This window comes from Nicotiana tomentosiformis, chromosome 1, assembly GCF_000390325.3.
Source record: "Nicotiana tomentosiformis chromosome 1, ASM39032v3, whole genome shotgun sequence".
Lineage (NCBI taxonomy): Eukaryota > Viridiplantae > Streptophyta > Magnoliopsida > Solanales > Solanaceae > Nicotiana > Nicotiana tomentosiformis.
The window spans coordinates 98,368,999-98,385,937 of record NC_090812.1 but is presented as its reverse complement, the minus strand read 5'-3'; the positions used below and the strand labels follow the sequence as shown (position 1 = coordinate 98,385,937).

Here is a 16,939-nt window from a genome sequence, read left to right as displayed (position 1 = left end):
ACCTTGCAAGAGGAAGCACAAGGATTAGTCATAATGTTGGCAAAGCGGTGGTGGATGATCGAGTTTTTCCACAATCCGAAGAGAAAAGAACTATAAAGTATAAAAGTCTTTTGCCTTAGTTATAAAACACATATTAATAAATATTAATTAGGGAAGTAGGAGAAAACCAAATTATTTTTGTTAATATTGCATAAATGATAGGTTCAAATTTAATTTCATGTGCTTGAAATATTCATATATTATTAATTATCCAATTAAACTTTTTCTTTTTGTTATTTTTATTAGAATGTGAATTTGCATGTTTGTACAAAATTCCGAAGTAATGTTTGCTGAAGGGTAAAATGGCCATTTAACTTTACATTATTATTTTTGTCTTGTAACTTTGACTTTGGATCTTCACACTTATAATATAGTATATGATTTTTTGTGCTTCTAGCTCTTATATAGGGCCTGAAACTAGCATTGAAAACTAGTCTCACCCCACTTGAAGTCACATCTGATTCAATGGAAGTAATAGAACTGATTAAAAATGGTACCTCCCTTATCACCCAATCAGTTTTTAATGCAGATTGATGCCGGGATAGTTAGGGAATTCAGTCTTAGGCACAGCTATCGAAAACAAAGTTAAGTAACGGATCTCCTCGCGAAGAAAGGTGCAAAGAAGAAGTTGTTTGACAAGCTTCACGTTTTGGTAATTTCTTTCTATATTTGCCACAAATACTTTATGGGCAAACAGTTGAGGAACTATTTTTGAAAGACAAACTATGACATGTTATAGTATTAATAACTTGACATATAATGCTACACATTTAGAGAGCACTAATGCTCTTCAAACTATATAATAATTTTGTCTATGTAAATAGTAATTATCTAATTAACAAAAACAAGATAACAAACATAGTTAGAATTAAATCACTTAAAATGAAACGGAAGGAATAATAAATAGGAGTAACTTGTTATTTATGCATCATATCTAGTATCCTACCCAAAGAGAAGTAACTCAACGGCCAAGAATCCATCCAACAAGGCGGAGCAAGAATCTGACCCGGCTTTGCAGTTGAAGGTGTCAGAGATGATGTGAGACAAAAGGCCAGTCTCTCCACTTACCTACACTTCTGTCGCTGTGTGAAAGCCCAAAACTAAAGAAGAAGAAAATGCTCACTTTTCAACCAAACCTACCTTACCAACCCTAACCCCTATATTCCCTCTTTCTTCAACTCCTTCCTTCTAAAGTAGATGATGTTCAAACACGAACTTCTAGGACCCATTTCAGCTTTCTGTTTTAGGAACATTCAATGTACCTCGTCAGATATTGTAGATCTGTACTGCTACTGATCATGGATCACTCCTCTATCCAATCTTAAAATTGATGGTCTAGATGTAGAAATACAACTTGGGTGTGTTCAGTTTCATCATTTGGAGGGACAATATTTGTCCATTTTATCCAACATTGAAGCTTTTTATCAAAGATTGGATTTTTATTTATCAAAAGATAGGAACTTTAGCTTTACAGATGGCTGATTTTCAATTTTGGTCTATGTTTATAGTTTATTGTACAACACAGAGCTAACTTTATTTCTGGGGTTTACCAAGAAAGAGGATCTGGGTGATTTGGGTCTGTACAAAATTCCCATCCAAATTTGATTCTTGAACATATGTAGCTTGAATGGGTGTTACTTTTTGGTTTGTAATAATAGGAAAGAATATTATTTGAAGTTCACTGTTGAGGAAAATTTAGCAAACCAGTGTTGTATAGTTGTTAAAGATGTCATTCAAGAGTATGATTCAGGAAATGAGGGGTGAATTTGGGAGCATTTCGCGTAAAGGGTTTCGTTCTAGGTCACATAGGGTTGTTCAAGATTGTACAGTGACATTGGATGCTTTAAGGCAAAGTTGTTGGGCTAATATGCCGCCCGAGCTATTGAGAGATGTCCTGATGAGGATTGAGGCTTCTGACTCTACTTGGCCTCCGAGAAAAAATGTGGTTTGTTGTGCTGGTGTTTGTAGGAGTTGGAGAGAAATAATGAAAGAAATTGTTAAAACACCTGAAATTTGTGGCAAATTGACGTTCCCCATATCCTTGAAGCAGGTTTGACTCTCGAATTTTATGAGCTTTTAGTGTTCCAGTGTATGCCTTTGCGTTCTTGTTGTGTATGCTAGGCTAACTAAAAAAAGTGCTAGTACATTTTTGCTACATTTACTCCTTTAATCAGGGTGAGGCTCAACAGGAAAATGATGCATGTTTTTATGGTAGCTTATACCTGAAGGATAAATAAAGTGTATTAAAGCTTACACATTGTATTCCATTAATAATTGATCTAGCGATTTCCTGGTTTTTTCCATATGAAACTTTGGCCATTTAGGGGTTCGTCAAGAGGAACAGCTTTTGCTAAGCCTAAGTTGTCATTTGAATGAATATGACTTTTACAAGGTTGAGTGGTTGAGCATTGGGCGTGCTTGCGTGCACTTTGACTAATCCACATGGTAGCCTGTGTAGCTGACAAGCACATGTCTCGGACAATCCTGCTCCAGCCTTCAGATGAAGTCAAACTGAGCGTTGTAGCTAGAAGAGGAACTTTTGTGGTCTTCAAGTTGATACTCTTATGTCCGAACAATTCAATCATCCTCTAGGGGATCTGGAATATGCAAATAATATAGGACACTGAATCAATATGAGTATGAAAGAACTAAGAAAGAAAAGAAATAGCTTACCTTTAAATCTTAGTACATCTGTAGATTTATGCAACCTTTGTTCTTAATGTTCTGCAAGAGAGAGCAGAAATTTAACTTACCTCCCCGCTTGGAGTTTCATGTTCCCCTTTAGATTACTCTGGAGCTTAATCAAGACTATGTGCTGTTAACGGTGTGCTTAACTCTTGGCAATGTTCAATACAATTGCTGCTGAGCACCTGCTTAGTTGCTAGAGGAAAGATTCATATGGAACTTGGTAATCTACAGCATATGTCATATGACCATCTGCATTAACAGCTATAAGCCTGCAACCTGCACTCTTATGCACTTGAGTGAAGATTCTCCTGAAGTAGTGTGGAAGACACACTCAACTTCCTTTCTAGGGCAGAATTTTTTGACTTTATTTTGGGTCAGGAAAATTGGAACTTGCACTTTAGAGTGCCTTTGGAAACATCCTGTGTTGTAAGAACATTTAACTTTGTGTAATAACAACAATTGTGAAGTCCTTTTGGGTTAAGCTCATGAGGTGAAGTGATGATTTATGGACCAGAAGTGCCCAATGGAAAGACCCCCTTGAGTTGACCAATTGTGGGTTCAATGCTCTTAAAGGGGGTGGGGGTGAGTGTGAGGGTGAGGAGGGAGATAGAGAACAGACGGACAGAACATTATCGTAGACCATGAGAAGAGTTGACTATGGCATAGGAATACAAAATGCTAAGAGTATATATAGCAAAGACTGAAATTTTTTGTCAACTAAAATAAGATTTTCGGAATGAAAGAATGCTAACAACTTTGTCTATTGGAATTACTGCTGAATCCTTATATTTTTCCAGCTGTTATCACATGAGTGTTACTGTACTTCTATTTTGCTTATACCACTTTGAGATGATTGGACACAACCAATTGCAGCACAACAATTAGATTTATATATCTATGTTATTGTTCTCTAAAATTTACATTTCTCCTGTGCTCCTATTTCCTTTTTCCTAGTTAAAGTATACAAATTAGAACTTTCTTTATGTGTTTGAATCATTTAATAATTTACAAGCATAGTGAATAATAACCTTTTCCTCTTCCTGCAGCCTGGTCCTAGAGACAATCTTGTTCAATGTTTCATCAAAAGGAACCGGAGCTCTCAGACGTATCACCTTTATCTTAATTTTAATGAAGGTGAACAATCGATTATGACAGTTTCGGTTCTTTCTTTCTAGATATATATATGAATTACCCTCTCGTACTTGTTTGCCCTCTTTTCCTTTTCCAGTGTTTCTTTTGGTGCAATTAGATCCTCAGAGGCTTCATTTGCTTGTACCTGAATCTATCTAGGATTACTTTGCTTACGTTATCCAGGTTACATGATAGTGCTCCGACCTTCACTGTTTACCTTTTATACAGCTTCTAACGATGATGGTAAGTTCCTTCTTGCTGCTCGGAAGTGTAGAAGGCCAACATGCACAGATTACATCATTTCTTTAAATGCTGATGATGTTTCCAAGGGTAGCAGCACCTACATTGGGAAGCTGAGGTTTGTCGCACTAGTATGTCATTTGCTACTTTATAGTCGTCGTGCTGACTACGTTCTCCTTGCTGAACTTTGTAACAGATCCAACTTCCTGGGAACCAAGTTCACAATCTATGATGCACAACCCTCTAATGCAGGAGCTAAAGTCAGTAAATGCCGCTCTACTAGGTTTGTTGGAATGAAACAAGTCTCTCCAAGAATACCTGCCAGCAACTTTCCCGTCGCTCACATCTCATACGAGTTGAATGTCCTGGGGTCTAGGTAAGAGATAGTTCCTTTTGTTTGCTTTTATTTACAGGGATGTCCAATAAGGGAAATACTCCTTCTATGCCTAACATGCTGGTAACCTTCTTCGTTGTCCATAAATGATGTTTAGTCTTTTAAGGGGATCGTTTAACTAATTTTGAAAAAACAAGTTACTTGAGATCCAATTTACTCTTCTTTTCTAGGGTCTAAGTAAGAGATAGTTCCTTTTATGTTATTTCACCTACATGGATGTCCAATTAAGGAAATACTCCTTGTATGCCTAACCGGCTGGTATCCTTCCTTCTTTAGTGTCCATAAATGATGTTTAGTCTTTTGAAAGGGCCGTTTAACTAATTTAAAATAAAAAGTTACTTGAGATCCAATTTACTCTTCAAAATACTAGCTCTTCTATCTAAAAAAACAAAAAATAAGCGGATATTTTACTCAATTTATACTAAAAAGTGAATGTTTTTCTTTGTGCCAAGCCAAAACAGGAAATTCAAGATTAAGTTAGTAGGTTTTTGATGTCATGAATGTTACACTTTTATCGATTGAAAACAGAATGTCTACCTTTTTACTGATTGAGAAGGGATGGTTATATCTCTCACTTGCCAATTGAAATAAATTGTTTGTTTTTGTCAGGGGGCCTAGGAGGATGCTGTGTGTCATGGATGCAATTCCTGCTTCTTCTGTTGAACCTGGGGGTGTAGCCCCTACGCAGACAGAATTTGTTCCTGTGAATATAGATTCCTTCCCCTCCCTTCCCTTTTTTAGATCAAAATCAACTCGCATGGATAATTTCCCATCCGGGCCTTTACCCAGTCAAAAAGATGAAGTTTTAAGTTTGAAGAACAAGGCTCCTAGGTGGCACGAGCAACTCCAGTGCTGGTGTCTTAACTTCAATGGCAGGGTAACAGTTGCTTCCGTAAAAAACTTTCAGCTAGTTGCTTCTCAAGGTGATGGAGCTGGACAGGAACATGAGAATGTTGTTCTCCAATTTGGAAAAGTGGGAGAAGATGTGTTTACCATGGACTATCAGTATCCTATCTCTGCATTTCAGGCATTTGCGATCTGCCTCAGCAGCTTTGACACCAAAATTGCCTGTGAATAATGAGACAGGTGCTTTTTGCTGTAACCTTTTACTCAACATCATTTGATTTTCATGTGCTCATTTTAGTATGTGATACTGTAATGAAGTGAGCAGTAGTAATGATTTGATTATTAGAAAGTGTGTTTGGTGATCCCAAAGAACAACCTTCTGGTGGGACAAGAAATGTTCTCAATACCATATAAACTGTTAAAACGACTGTCCAAGGTTTTTGATTATAAGTTGTATGTAATGTGTACACAATATCTCTTTTCTGGAAACCCAAGTATTACTTTGTTTGCAGATGAACCATTTTGTTGCCGTTTAGGTATAATGATCGATAGACTGATTCATGCAGGTTCTGCAAGACGTATTTGAGGTGCTCAGGCTGGCGTTTGCATAACCCTGTGTCTGTTGGCCACTGAACTAACACCCAGTTGAATCGCAGCAAGTTTGTTCTTTGCTGAATTAATCGCCCTGGTTTCCTGTGCTTGGACCTTTCTCTTGTTACTTTTTGTAAATAGACAGGTATGCTTCCCAGTTTGGTTCTTCTAACTTACTGCTTTTGTTAGCTCACTACCTGATTGTACTTGTTGTACCCTTTCTCCTGGACAGGAGTGCTTTCATTTCTGATTTTTCGTTCTTCCCCTTACAGTTCAAAACTTTTGTAGTATGAGCATTTTGATGTCTTTATCAACGGTAGTATTTCTCTCTTGGAATAATGCCGAAATGTAATTGTAATATGCAAGAGTAGAAATTTGTGGAGATAGAACACCAATGTAAGGCTGGTGACACTTGAACCTGTTTTGCCAAATACATTGCGAAAACAATCAAGTGTGCGCAAGTGATGAAATACTAGACTTTTTTTGTTACAACAATATCAACAAATACTAGCAATTATTATTTGGCAGGGGGTTCCTAATTATATTCTAAATATTGTGAAAATAGCACGAGCTAGCCAGTTTTCGGACTAGTAATTGAAAAATAGTCACTATTTTGCTGCAACACGGAAAATTTCAGCATAATATACTGGAGGTTGGAGCATCTGTGTATGAACTTCTAGCATATTATGCTGGATCAGTATATTATGTTGGAACTTCAGTATATTACGCTGGAAATTCACATGTAAAAAATTCAAACTCCAGTATATTATGGTGGAATATTTTTCGGATTTTGAACAGTGTTTTCGTTCAGATTTATCTTTACACTAAAAGTGGCTAAATTTCGATTACTTTTGGAACTGTGACTATTTTTCAATTTCCCCCCTAAATATTGGTATACACTGGAACTTTTACAATGAGAAAGTATAACAAGGTTACACAAAAAGTATTCGGCAAAGGGCCAAATATACCCTTATACTTTTGAAAATGGTCTAAGAATACTCTCGTTATACTATTGGGTTATCTATACTCCTTCAGTCATACTTTGGGTTCAAATATACCCCTCATTTAAACGGAGGTACACGTGTTATCGTCCTTTTGGTCAATTCTAAATATTTCATAATTAATTAAAAATACTCAATTACCCATACTCGAAAAATAATTTTTTTTTTGTAAAAAATGAAAAAAACTAAAAAAACTGAAAACTATTTTCTAAAACAATATTTTTGTAAAAATTGAAAAAAAATAAACTGAAAAATAATTTTTTTAAAGCAATTAAAAACTGAAAAAAATTGAAATATTTTTAACTAAAAACTGAAAAAAAAAGAAAATATTTATTTTTTAGTTTTAAAAAAACATTGCTTTAGAAAATTGCTTTTTAATTTTTTTTTTCAGTTTTTACAAAAATATTGTTTTAGAAAATATTTTTCAATTTTTTTTAAAGCAGTTTTTTTGTAAAAACTGGAAAAAAAAATATTTTTGTTTTTTTCAGTTTTTAGTAAAAATAATATCAGTTCTTTCCAGTTTTTACAAAAAAAAAATTGCTTTAAGAAATTATTTTACGGGTATGTGTAATGAGTTTTTAATTAATTAGGAGATATTTAGAATTGACCAACATGACGATAACACGTGTTCCTCCGTTTAAATGAGGGGTATATTTGAATCCAAAGTATAACTGAAGGGATATAGATAACTCAATAATATAACAAAAATTATTCTTAGACTATTTTCGAAAAGTATTGCATGGTCAGAATATATCTGGCCCTTTGCCGAAAAGTATTGCATGGTCTGAACTTTCATTTGAAACAGCTATTACGCATTACTTGCAAACTAGTTAGGATCAACTGCATATTAGACCGGCGCATCGGCTGATCTCTTTGATAAGATAAGATGTTATATTAATGAAGCAAAACTAATGGGTCGCTTGGTATGATAAATAAGTAAAAATAATACTGGCATAAAATTATAGTACCGCCTTACCCCCTATTTAATTATTAATCCTGGAAGAAGTTATCCCGAGATTAAAAATAGTACTGGGATAACTTATACCTGCTAAAAGGTGGAATAGTAATTCTAGGATAAAACAATAAAATTAACAATTTCCGGAGTAATACATGTCAAACAACCAATAAGAAATAATACCAGAATAACTAATCTCAATATAATTATTTCCAGCCTAACTTGTCTTCAAACCAAACCACCCAAAGGGTACCAGCAATAGTACAAAAGGATGAGCAGGTTAGCTGCGGATTTAGTTGGGGACTAATTTCTTGGGGATTTATCTAGGGATCTGCTTACGTGGGAAATTACATGGGGGTTTTATTGTTGCGATTTTAGCTAGGGACTTTTTCTCGGGGGTACAAAATTAGTTGCTAGTAACATATTCGGAGAATCCAACAATTCCAAAAAGCTGAGTGGACACTCTATCAAGCTGCTCCTACACCAAAAATGCAAGTTTTGTATACATTTGTACTTTACAAAGAAGAGTTCTGTTTCTCCCCTACAAAACATCTTCTATTCGATTCTAATTTCTAACCAAATGGTCCACATGATGCTTAAGGGAATGGTCTTCCAAACTTGTTTCAACCTCTTATCAATTCTGTCCTTGCCAAGCAGATAATAGAGATTTGACAACTTGTAGTATCACCCACAGATAATCCCGAAAATGTTTAGAAATAATGTCCAGATTTGCCAGGCAGTTTGCAGGTGCTTCATGTGTGAAAACTCACAAGAAACCATAGACTGGTGCATGGGCTGATAACATAGTACATAACATCCAACAACGCTGTTCTTTGTTGAAAAAGAAACTTCAAGTTTCTTGAAAAACTTATTCAGGATTACTGTTGTCACCGCACCGAAGGAGGTCCAACACGATGGAAACCGTCTTGCTGTATCTCCTTCAGCACCGTATGAAATAAGAACCTGATGTACCAATGCAGTCAAAAGGCAATTAAATTCCTAATTCTATTGAAGACACTACGTTGAGATCGTACTGAACCAACCAGAAAGTTATAATGCACATCTGCACTAATCACTAACAAAACATATGCATCATTTTCCACAGCCTGGGACGACAATAAAAGTGGGCTTTCTAGCCATTCTTTCGATAAGAGGGCAGGCATCAAACGACAAACAATTTCAAGCGAAGGAAAGTTTTTATTTAAATTACTTGATCAGATGAATACTTTAGACAACAATTTAAAGACTATGAAATGCACCAACTTGCACCGAGAAACAAGCATCCTAAAAAGGTGATCTACAAGTAGCATGAATAAGAAATAGCAATCTAAGGTCCCTGAAATTGGAACCGACACAAAAGTCAAGTCCAAACAGTGGGTTTCTTTGGCTATACTATTTTTCTTTTTTGCATTTCATTTTGTCATGGATCAAAACTGCCTGCCTGATTTAGGACATCTAACTAGGGATATTTTAACTATGAAATTACCAAGATTTGCTCTGGAACTTCAACAACAAAAGTCATATCCTGGATTGACTCTTCTGAATCATGGTACCTAAAATTGGTTACTAAAACAAACATCATAGTTCATAAGAACTTAAAAAATTGAATGCCCAATGACATGTTTAAAAAAATTATTATGACAAAATAGACTTTGAAAAACCAAAAACTTTGGCATCCGAAACAACATAAAGACAAGAGAGGATATTTTAGGATGGTACCTAAAATTGGTACCTAAAATTGGTTACTAAAACAAACATCATAGTTCATAACTCTCTCTTGTCTTGTTTAGGATGCTAAAATTTCTGGTTTTATTTTAATATAACAAACATAAATATGTAACACAATGCAACTACCAGCAAAAAAAAAAAAAAGAAGGCTGGACGCACCCAATACTGAAACAAGCAGGCCTCAGATTAGCATATTGGCACATTATTCATAGCAACAACAACCCCATGGTAACAACCATAGGTGCGCATTAAAATTGTTGCTGCCGCTCGTGCAAATATTTTGTCATCACCGGCCATGTAAATGCAAACGGACAAACATCACAAATTAAACTAGCAAACGATGAAACAATATAAAGAACAATTGACGGATAGAAAGCTCGATTAGCAAAACTGATTTTCTTTTATTATGCTTTGAGAGAAAAAGTTTTGAGTGTGAAATTCAGTGGAGTGTAGCAAATCAGCGGCGCATAGCTTCAATGTCGAATTAGGGTTTTGGTTTAGCTAAAGCACGAAGATATAAGTCTCTGGAACTGGAAGCGACGGACCCAAACCCTAAGAATAGGGGTATAACGGTAAAAGAAGCGGAGCAAGAAAGCATGGGTCTCTATATGGATTCAGTATGGGCCCAATAATTTTGAATATTAACTGTCACAGTTTAAAAGAAATATAACAAATTCTTAAAATAAATCCAATAATACAGTTGTGGCAGAAACATATTTATATTTATAACACACAATTCTATTAAAATAGAAATATTAATTATTAATCCCTAAACATAAGCAATTTGAATGGAAAATCAATAATTCTTTGTGCAAAAATCATGCATTTTTTTCTTTTTATCTATTAGCTTTCCTTCTTTTTCTTCATCTTCTTAATTTTATTTTCTGCAGTAACCAATATATTTTTTAAATTTATTTTATTTATTTTTTTTAATTATCTTTCTTAAGTTTTTCTCTTTCTTATTTCTTCATTTCTTAACATAAAGATCGTATTTCGATAATAATATACGTTAATATATACAAAACGTATATATAAAAAATATGCATTGAATTAACACATAAAAAATATATCTTAAATTTAATTAAGATGGCATATATATATATATATATATATATATATATATATATATATATATATATATATATATATATATATATATCCTGAATTAAAATGGCACTTGACATATAAAATATATTTGAAATATATATTAAAAATATCTTAAAATAAGATGCCACTTCACAAATAAATATACAAAAATTATATACATAAAAAATACATTTTGAATTAAAGTGATACTTGATATACAAAGTATAAAAGACGTATAAATCAATACATCTTGAATTTGGGTGGCATTCACATATGCATCAGATTTTTAAAAATGGAGTGAAAAAGATGAATGTTGGAAAGGGAGAATGGAGATAGACAAAAAAAGTACTTTCCGTGATTGGTGAGTCAGTTAACTTATTAAATGTTAGCTTAATTTTTATAATATGTAATAATGAAAAAAAAAAGGGTGCTATTTATGGAATAAATAATAAATAATGCTATTTTTTAAAATAATAGTTAAAAAGGATCAAGGGTGTAAAAAACTCAATATTTTGGCGGAAAGTTTTTAGTTTCTTTTAACAAAAAAAAAAAGTTGGTTGAGTTATTTTAGAAAGTTCTCTTTACAACAGATTTTGTAGTGAATATTTAGCAAAGTTTTGGGGGCAAAACTGCCCCGAGTAGAATAGGGAGTGAACTAGGAAAATGAAGATAGTATTTCTTATGCTAGGATGCTTATTGAATTAGGTATTACTAGACCTATGCCTCGGAGTATCAAGGTAGAAGATCCAACATGATAAGCTTTTGAGCAGGAAGTTAACTACGATTGGGTTCCACGATATTATAATAAATATTGTCAAATTGGGCATTAGTGTAAAGAGTAGCAACCTATCCAATAGCAGACTAAAGCATAGCCTAAATTCCAACAAAATAAGAAGAGAAATGAATGGAAAACGGCATAGTTGTGACTCTCCGATATGTCGTTTTGAGTACTAGCAGTTATTTTTGTGTTTTGAGACCTTCTATAGCTTCATTTGATGTTTATCGATTTGCGTGTGTGATCCGTATCATTTTCGGGAAAACTTTTACGTAAAATTTTGATGAAAATATGATTTTTGACTTAAAATGAGGTTAGAGTTGACCACGGTTAATATTTTAGGTAAATGACCTCAAATCGGTGTTTTAACGATTCCAATAGATTCGTATGATATTTTTGGACTTGTAGGCATGTTTGTTTGGGGTCCAAGATGACCCAAGTGCATTTCGGTGTGTTATGTGAAAAATTGTGAAATTGAGTTTTTAAGTTGAAATTCTTGAATTTTGATGATTGATTCTTGTTATTTGGTATTATTTTGATGATTTGAGGTAGCTAGCAAGTTTTTAGGATGCTATCTTGTGTGCATGTTCGGTTTGGAGCTCGACGAGCTCGGGTGCGTTTCGTGTGAGTATCAGATGAGTTTGGATGGTTTTAGAATTGCTGGTGCAATGCCTATTGCTGGTGTAGTCTGTAGATCTCGCATTTGCGAGGTCTGACATGCATTTGCGATAAATGGGTTGGGTTGGGGTGCCTTCACAAATGTTCACTTTTTTTGGATGTGGGTCGTTCGCTTTTGCGAACATTTTGGTTACATTTGCGATCCTTGAGAATTTGGGACAACTTCGCATATGTGAAGCTTAGCTCACATTTGCGATGGAGGGGCAGATCGCATTTGCGAGAATTTTGTCGCATTTGTGACTTTTGACTGTATGATGCACTGATCGCATTTGAGATCAGTATCTCGCATTTGCAAACAAGACATCGCAAATGCGATATTGCAGTTGGGTAAAAGAGGAAAAATCGGGACTTGGCTCATTTTATACTATTTCTCAACCCCAAACACTCTAGAGGCGATTTTTGAAGAACTTTTTCTTCCCAAATTCATTGGTAAGCAACTCTAATTCATTTTCTATCAATTTTACATTACTTTTCATGAGCTTTTAACATCAAATCTAGGAATTTCATGGTACAAATTAAGGGTTTTGGGTATAATTTTGGGATTTTTAAAAATTGAGATTTAGACCTCGAATTGAAGTTGGATTTCAAAACAAATCATATAATCGGGCTCGAGGGTAAATGGGTAATCGGGTTTTGGTCCGTATCTCAGGTTTTGACCAAGCGAGTTCGGGGTTAACTTTTGTTGACTTTTTCAGTTTAGCTATAGATTAAACATTTTTAATGCGTGGGTAGTTTCTAAAGCTTATTTTGAATTGTTTTGATGATATTTGACTAGATTCGGTTGGTTTGGATGCTTGTTATAAAGGAAAAGTCATGGTTGAGTATTGATTTTGTTAGGTAAGTATCATGTTTAACTTTGACCTGAGGGAATTAGGATTTGTTTTGGTCTATTTGCTACGTGAACTATGCACGGAACTAGCATAAATGCGAGGTGACGAATGCATATTAGTTGCCATGGGTTCAAGTATGTGGGTTAGACCTTTATATATTTGTTTATTCTATATTATATTTCATTACATGCTTTGATTTGCTCCATGTCCTTGTTTGTTATTCATGCCTTACTTGTTATCTGTCAATTAGTTGCTACATATTTCAGTTCATTCATCCTTCAATCAATACCTGCTACATGTTATATGTGCCTACCTTTATTAATTGTATACCTTCATTAATTCATGTCTTTACTTGCCTTTATTGTCTTTACCTTACTTGCTGTACTTTATTATATTATGTCTAATTGTGTGAGTTCTTTAGCTATTCTTGTGTTAATGAGTTGTTGAGGTTTCTGAGTACGAGGTATTGGCTATTTTTTATTGTACTAGTAGATCATTGGTGTTTTGTACGCTCTGGGATTACGTTATTGGTTGTGTTGAGTTATTCGTGTTAATGAGTTTATATTGGGAACGAGTTGCGTGCCGTAATAGTACTGAAATGAATTGATAATGGAATTGAGTTGCACGTCGCAACAGATATTGATATGATATTGGGATTGGGTTGCACGACACAACAAATATTGTGATATTGTTGGGATCGGGTTAAGCGCCGCAATAGAGTATGATGTGTTGTAGTGATTGTGGCTATAATGTTCCATTCCAGTACTGTGATAAGAGGATTTGGAGATGATATTATTTTGGGGCCCTCTGTTAGTTGACCTTCGGGTCCCAATCTTATGAGTTTACGTGCTTTCTTTATATTTTTGTTGTCTTTTATTATTATTCGTATAGGTTTGTAATGAGTGTCTTACCATAGCTTCATTACTACTTCGTCGAGGTTAGGCTCAACACTTATCGAGTACATGGGATCGGTTGTACTCATACTATATTTTTGTATTTCTTATGCAGATCCCGATATCGGCCCCAGCGGTGCGTAGAGGAGTTCACTCGGATCTGACTTGCCCAGGAGACTTGGGGTAGAGTTGTTTGGCATTCGCAGTTCCCATCTATCATGTCTTTACTCTTTATCTTGTTTCAAACAATTCTATTTAATCCAGACCATATTTGTATTTTGTAGTATTCTAGATGCTCATGTACTTGTGACTCTCGATTGCTGAGATTAGCATAGACTATATTATTTATGGATTTATCATATGCATTTTGAATTTTACCAATCGCTAATTATTATTATTATGTTTTAAATTGTTAAATGTTGGTTAATTCTATGGTTGACATCGGCTTGCCTAGCAAGTGGATGTTAGGTGCCATTACGATCCTGTGGTTGGGATTCTGGGTTGTGACAAGTTGTATCAGAGCACTAGGTTGCCTAGGTCTCATGAGTCATGAGCAAGCTTAGTAGAGTCTGGAGGATCGGGTACAGAGACGTCTGTACTTATCTTCTAGATACTATAAGGCTTTAGGAAAATTTCACTTATTTCTTACTCTGTCGTGCGACTTTATTCTATCGCTGAAGTTTGAATCATTCTATTCTTGTTCTCTCACAGATGGTGAGGACACGCACCGCATCTATCGGCGAGCAGGAGCTGGAGCCCCAGGTTGCAGCCACTACCAGGGGTAGAGGACAAGGCCGAGCCAAAACTAGAGGTAGAGGAAGAGCTCATCCTAGAGCCTGTGCAACAACACCTATTGCAGAGCCTCAGATCGAGTAGGAGGAGGAGATCCCCGCTCCAGCCATGCCAGTTGGACCAACTCGGGTCCTAGAGGGGTTCATTGCCACCCCCATACTTCAGGACGCCCTAGTCCACTTAATGGGACTTATAGAGAGTGTGGCCCAAGTGACGAGCACAAAACACAACACAAAATTGATGCTCGCTAATCAAAGATAGTATAGTAAAATATCATCTCCACAGGGATTTGATTTAAATAATGTTCGAGTAATTTCTAGGTTAATTGCTATTTAGGAGTATCAACACTTGAGTTAAATGATTATGAACTACGTTTAACTACTAAAATAAAGCAATTGACAATTGACAACAAAGAATTGGAGATTCGTAGAGTTGGTTTCTTATCAATGTGAGGAATAAGGGTTTGACAGGATAAGTGCACTATAGCTATTTAGGATCTAACTCTAGTTTAATTCACTATAATATTCTAATGATTCTCATGAATTTACTCGATGATTAGTTCAAACGTGTAGTCAAGACTCCTCTCTTGATTAAATCTTAACTGTACGAGGTGAACTAATATAAGCACTATGAAAGTATGCAGGCATGCGTTAATGGATTAGTCTTTAGTTTAGGAAAACATCTCTCGAATATTCTCCTATCTTGATTTAATCAACTATTCAACAAGCTCTTTCGGTTACTTAAAAGAATCAATGAATTAAATCAAATAAAATAATGCAAAGATAATCGCCAAAATATTCCTCTTTCGATTAAATAGACCGATGAATAAACTTGCAACAATTCAAAGCTCCATAAACGAAGTCAAGCAAAGAATTAGAGTTAAAGTCCACAAATATTTATCAAAACACCATATCCATCAAATCCTAAGGGAAACTACTCCATAATCATGGAGGAAGTCATCACAAATATAATTAAAGAATGAGAAAACATCAATCTAACATTACAATCCAAACTCCCATCTTGAATTGATGGAAAGATGATGAAATCCCGTGTCTTGTAGCCTCCAATGCTCTCCCAAAGCTTCCAAGGTCAAAAGTCCCTTCAAAAACATCTTTTTAGTGTATTTATACCCTGTAGGAGATACATAACCATTATAGAGATTGAAATATGATTATTTGATGGAATTTTGTTGGTTGGGTGTGGATGGATGGCCATGTATGTGATGTTGGAAGTTAAGAATTATTTAAGAATGATGGTAAGATAAATTGTTGGTAAATCGTAGTAGTTGGATGAACTAATTCTATGGTTAAGAGATGTAGAGATTCATGCCTACTAGGTGTTTGATAAAATGCCTAAATGGCCTAAATTATGGAATTTGTTGCAAATATTGGTGCAATTATGTTGCATTGTTATAGATTGAAGTTGTTTAGTGTGGTGCAACGTCGTAGTATTATTAAGGGGCGAATTCCAGGTATGTTGGCTAAACTACTCTTTTAGAAATAAATTCCATGATGTTCCCATAAGTTTCAAGTATTGTTGGCTCAAGTTCCTAATTCCCATGTTCCGAGTTGTTCCTAATAAATTCGATTATCCCGAGTAAGCAAAGTATCGAAAGATGTATGTATTCAAAATGTGTTCCGAATGTTCCTATCACATTATGTTATCTTTCGGGAATGTATTCAAGAATGATATGTGTATTAAAATGTAATGGCTATGAGTCGTGTTTCAAATGAAAGCTAGTATGCCAACTTGTGTGAGAAAAACTCGATATTCTTAAGACTCTTAATTGCTCATATGTGTACCTGAAGTCTTGATTGGAAATGTCTTCTTGTTGATAATCTATAAAGATGCTCGAAAGTGAAAGAAGTGAGTTGAAAATATAAAGTGTGGCCAATGTGCCAAGAATGAAAGTTATACTTGTGGCTAGAGGCTTTGCAACTGAGCTATCGCTATTTGTTGGGCTTGTAACATCTCGAAGATCATCCGTAAGCTGACTCCGATCTCCTCCACATTATGGGTGTCTCGAGCTACGGATCGAGTACCACTCTGAATGTTTTTTTCCGGTTCGGAACGCTGGTTCGTCTCAAGAGCCACTTGTGAATTGACATCTAGCGGTACAATATGAGAAAGATTATGAAATGAGCCTTGATTTAACTGTTCTAAAATTACTTCAAAAGTAGATTTTTTCTAGCTTATGTCCTCAAGTCATGTCCCAATATGGCTGTTTTAACTAATGTTATGCTTTGTGAGTATTTTCAATGTGTTTTGTGTT

The 16,939-nt window shown here is 35.0% G+C and overlaps 1 protein-coding gene and 1 long non-coding RNA gene across 2 annotated transcripts; one reads left to right on the top strand and one right to left on the bottom strand.

Annotated features, from left to right (window-relative positions):
• Positions 1 to 1,117: 1,117 nt before the first annotated feature.
• On the top strand, positions 1,118 to 6,456 carry LOC104085031 (tubby-like F-box protein 3). Its single transcript, XM_009588991.4, has 6 exons — positions 1,118 to 2,089; positions 3,774 to 3,861; positions 4,087 to 4,216; positions 4,295 to 4,474; positions 5,102 to 5,578; positions 5,905 to 6,456. The coding sequence occupies exons 1-5, from the start codon at positions 1,766 to 1,768 to the stop codon at positions 5,568 to 5,570; spliced, it is 1,191 nt and encodes a 396-aa protein (XP_009587286.1). The 5' UTR covers positions 1,118 to 1,765; the 3' UTR covers positions 5,571 to 5,578; positions 5,905 to 6,456.
• A 1,617-nt stretch (positions 6,457 to 8,073) lies between these two features.
• Positions 8,074 to 10,154, bottom strand: LOC104085032 (uncharacterized). Its single transcript, XR_683745.4, has 2 exons — positions 9,372 to 10,154; positions 8,074 to 8,848 (listed from the first exon to the last, which is right to left on the bottom strand). It is a non-coding gene; the product is annotated as an uncharacterized lncRNA (long non-coding RNA).
• Positions 10,155 to 16,939: the final 6,785 nt, after the last annotated feature.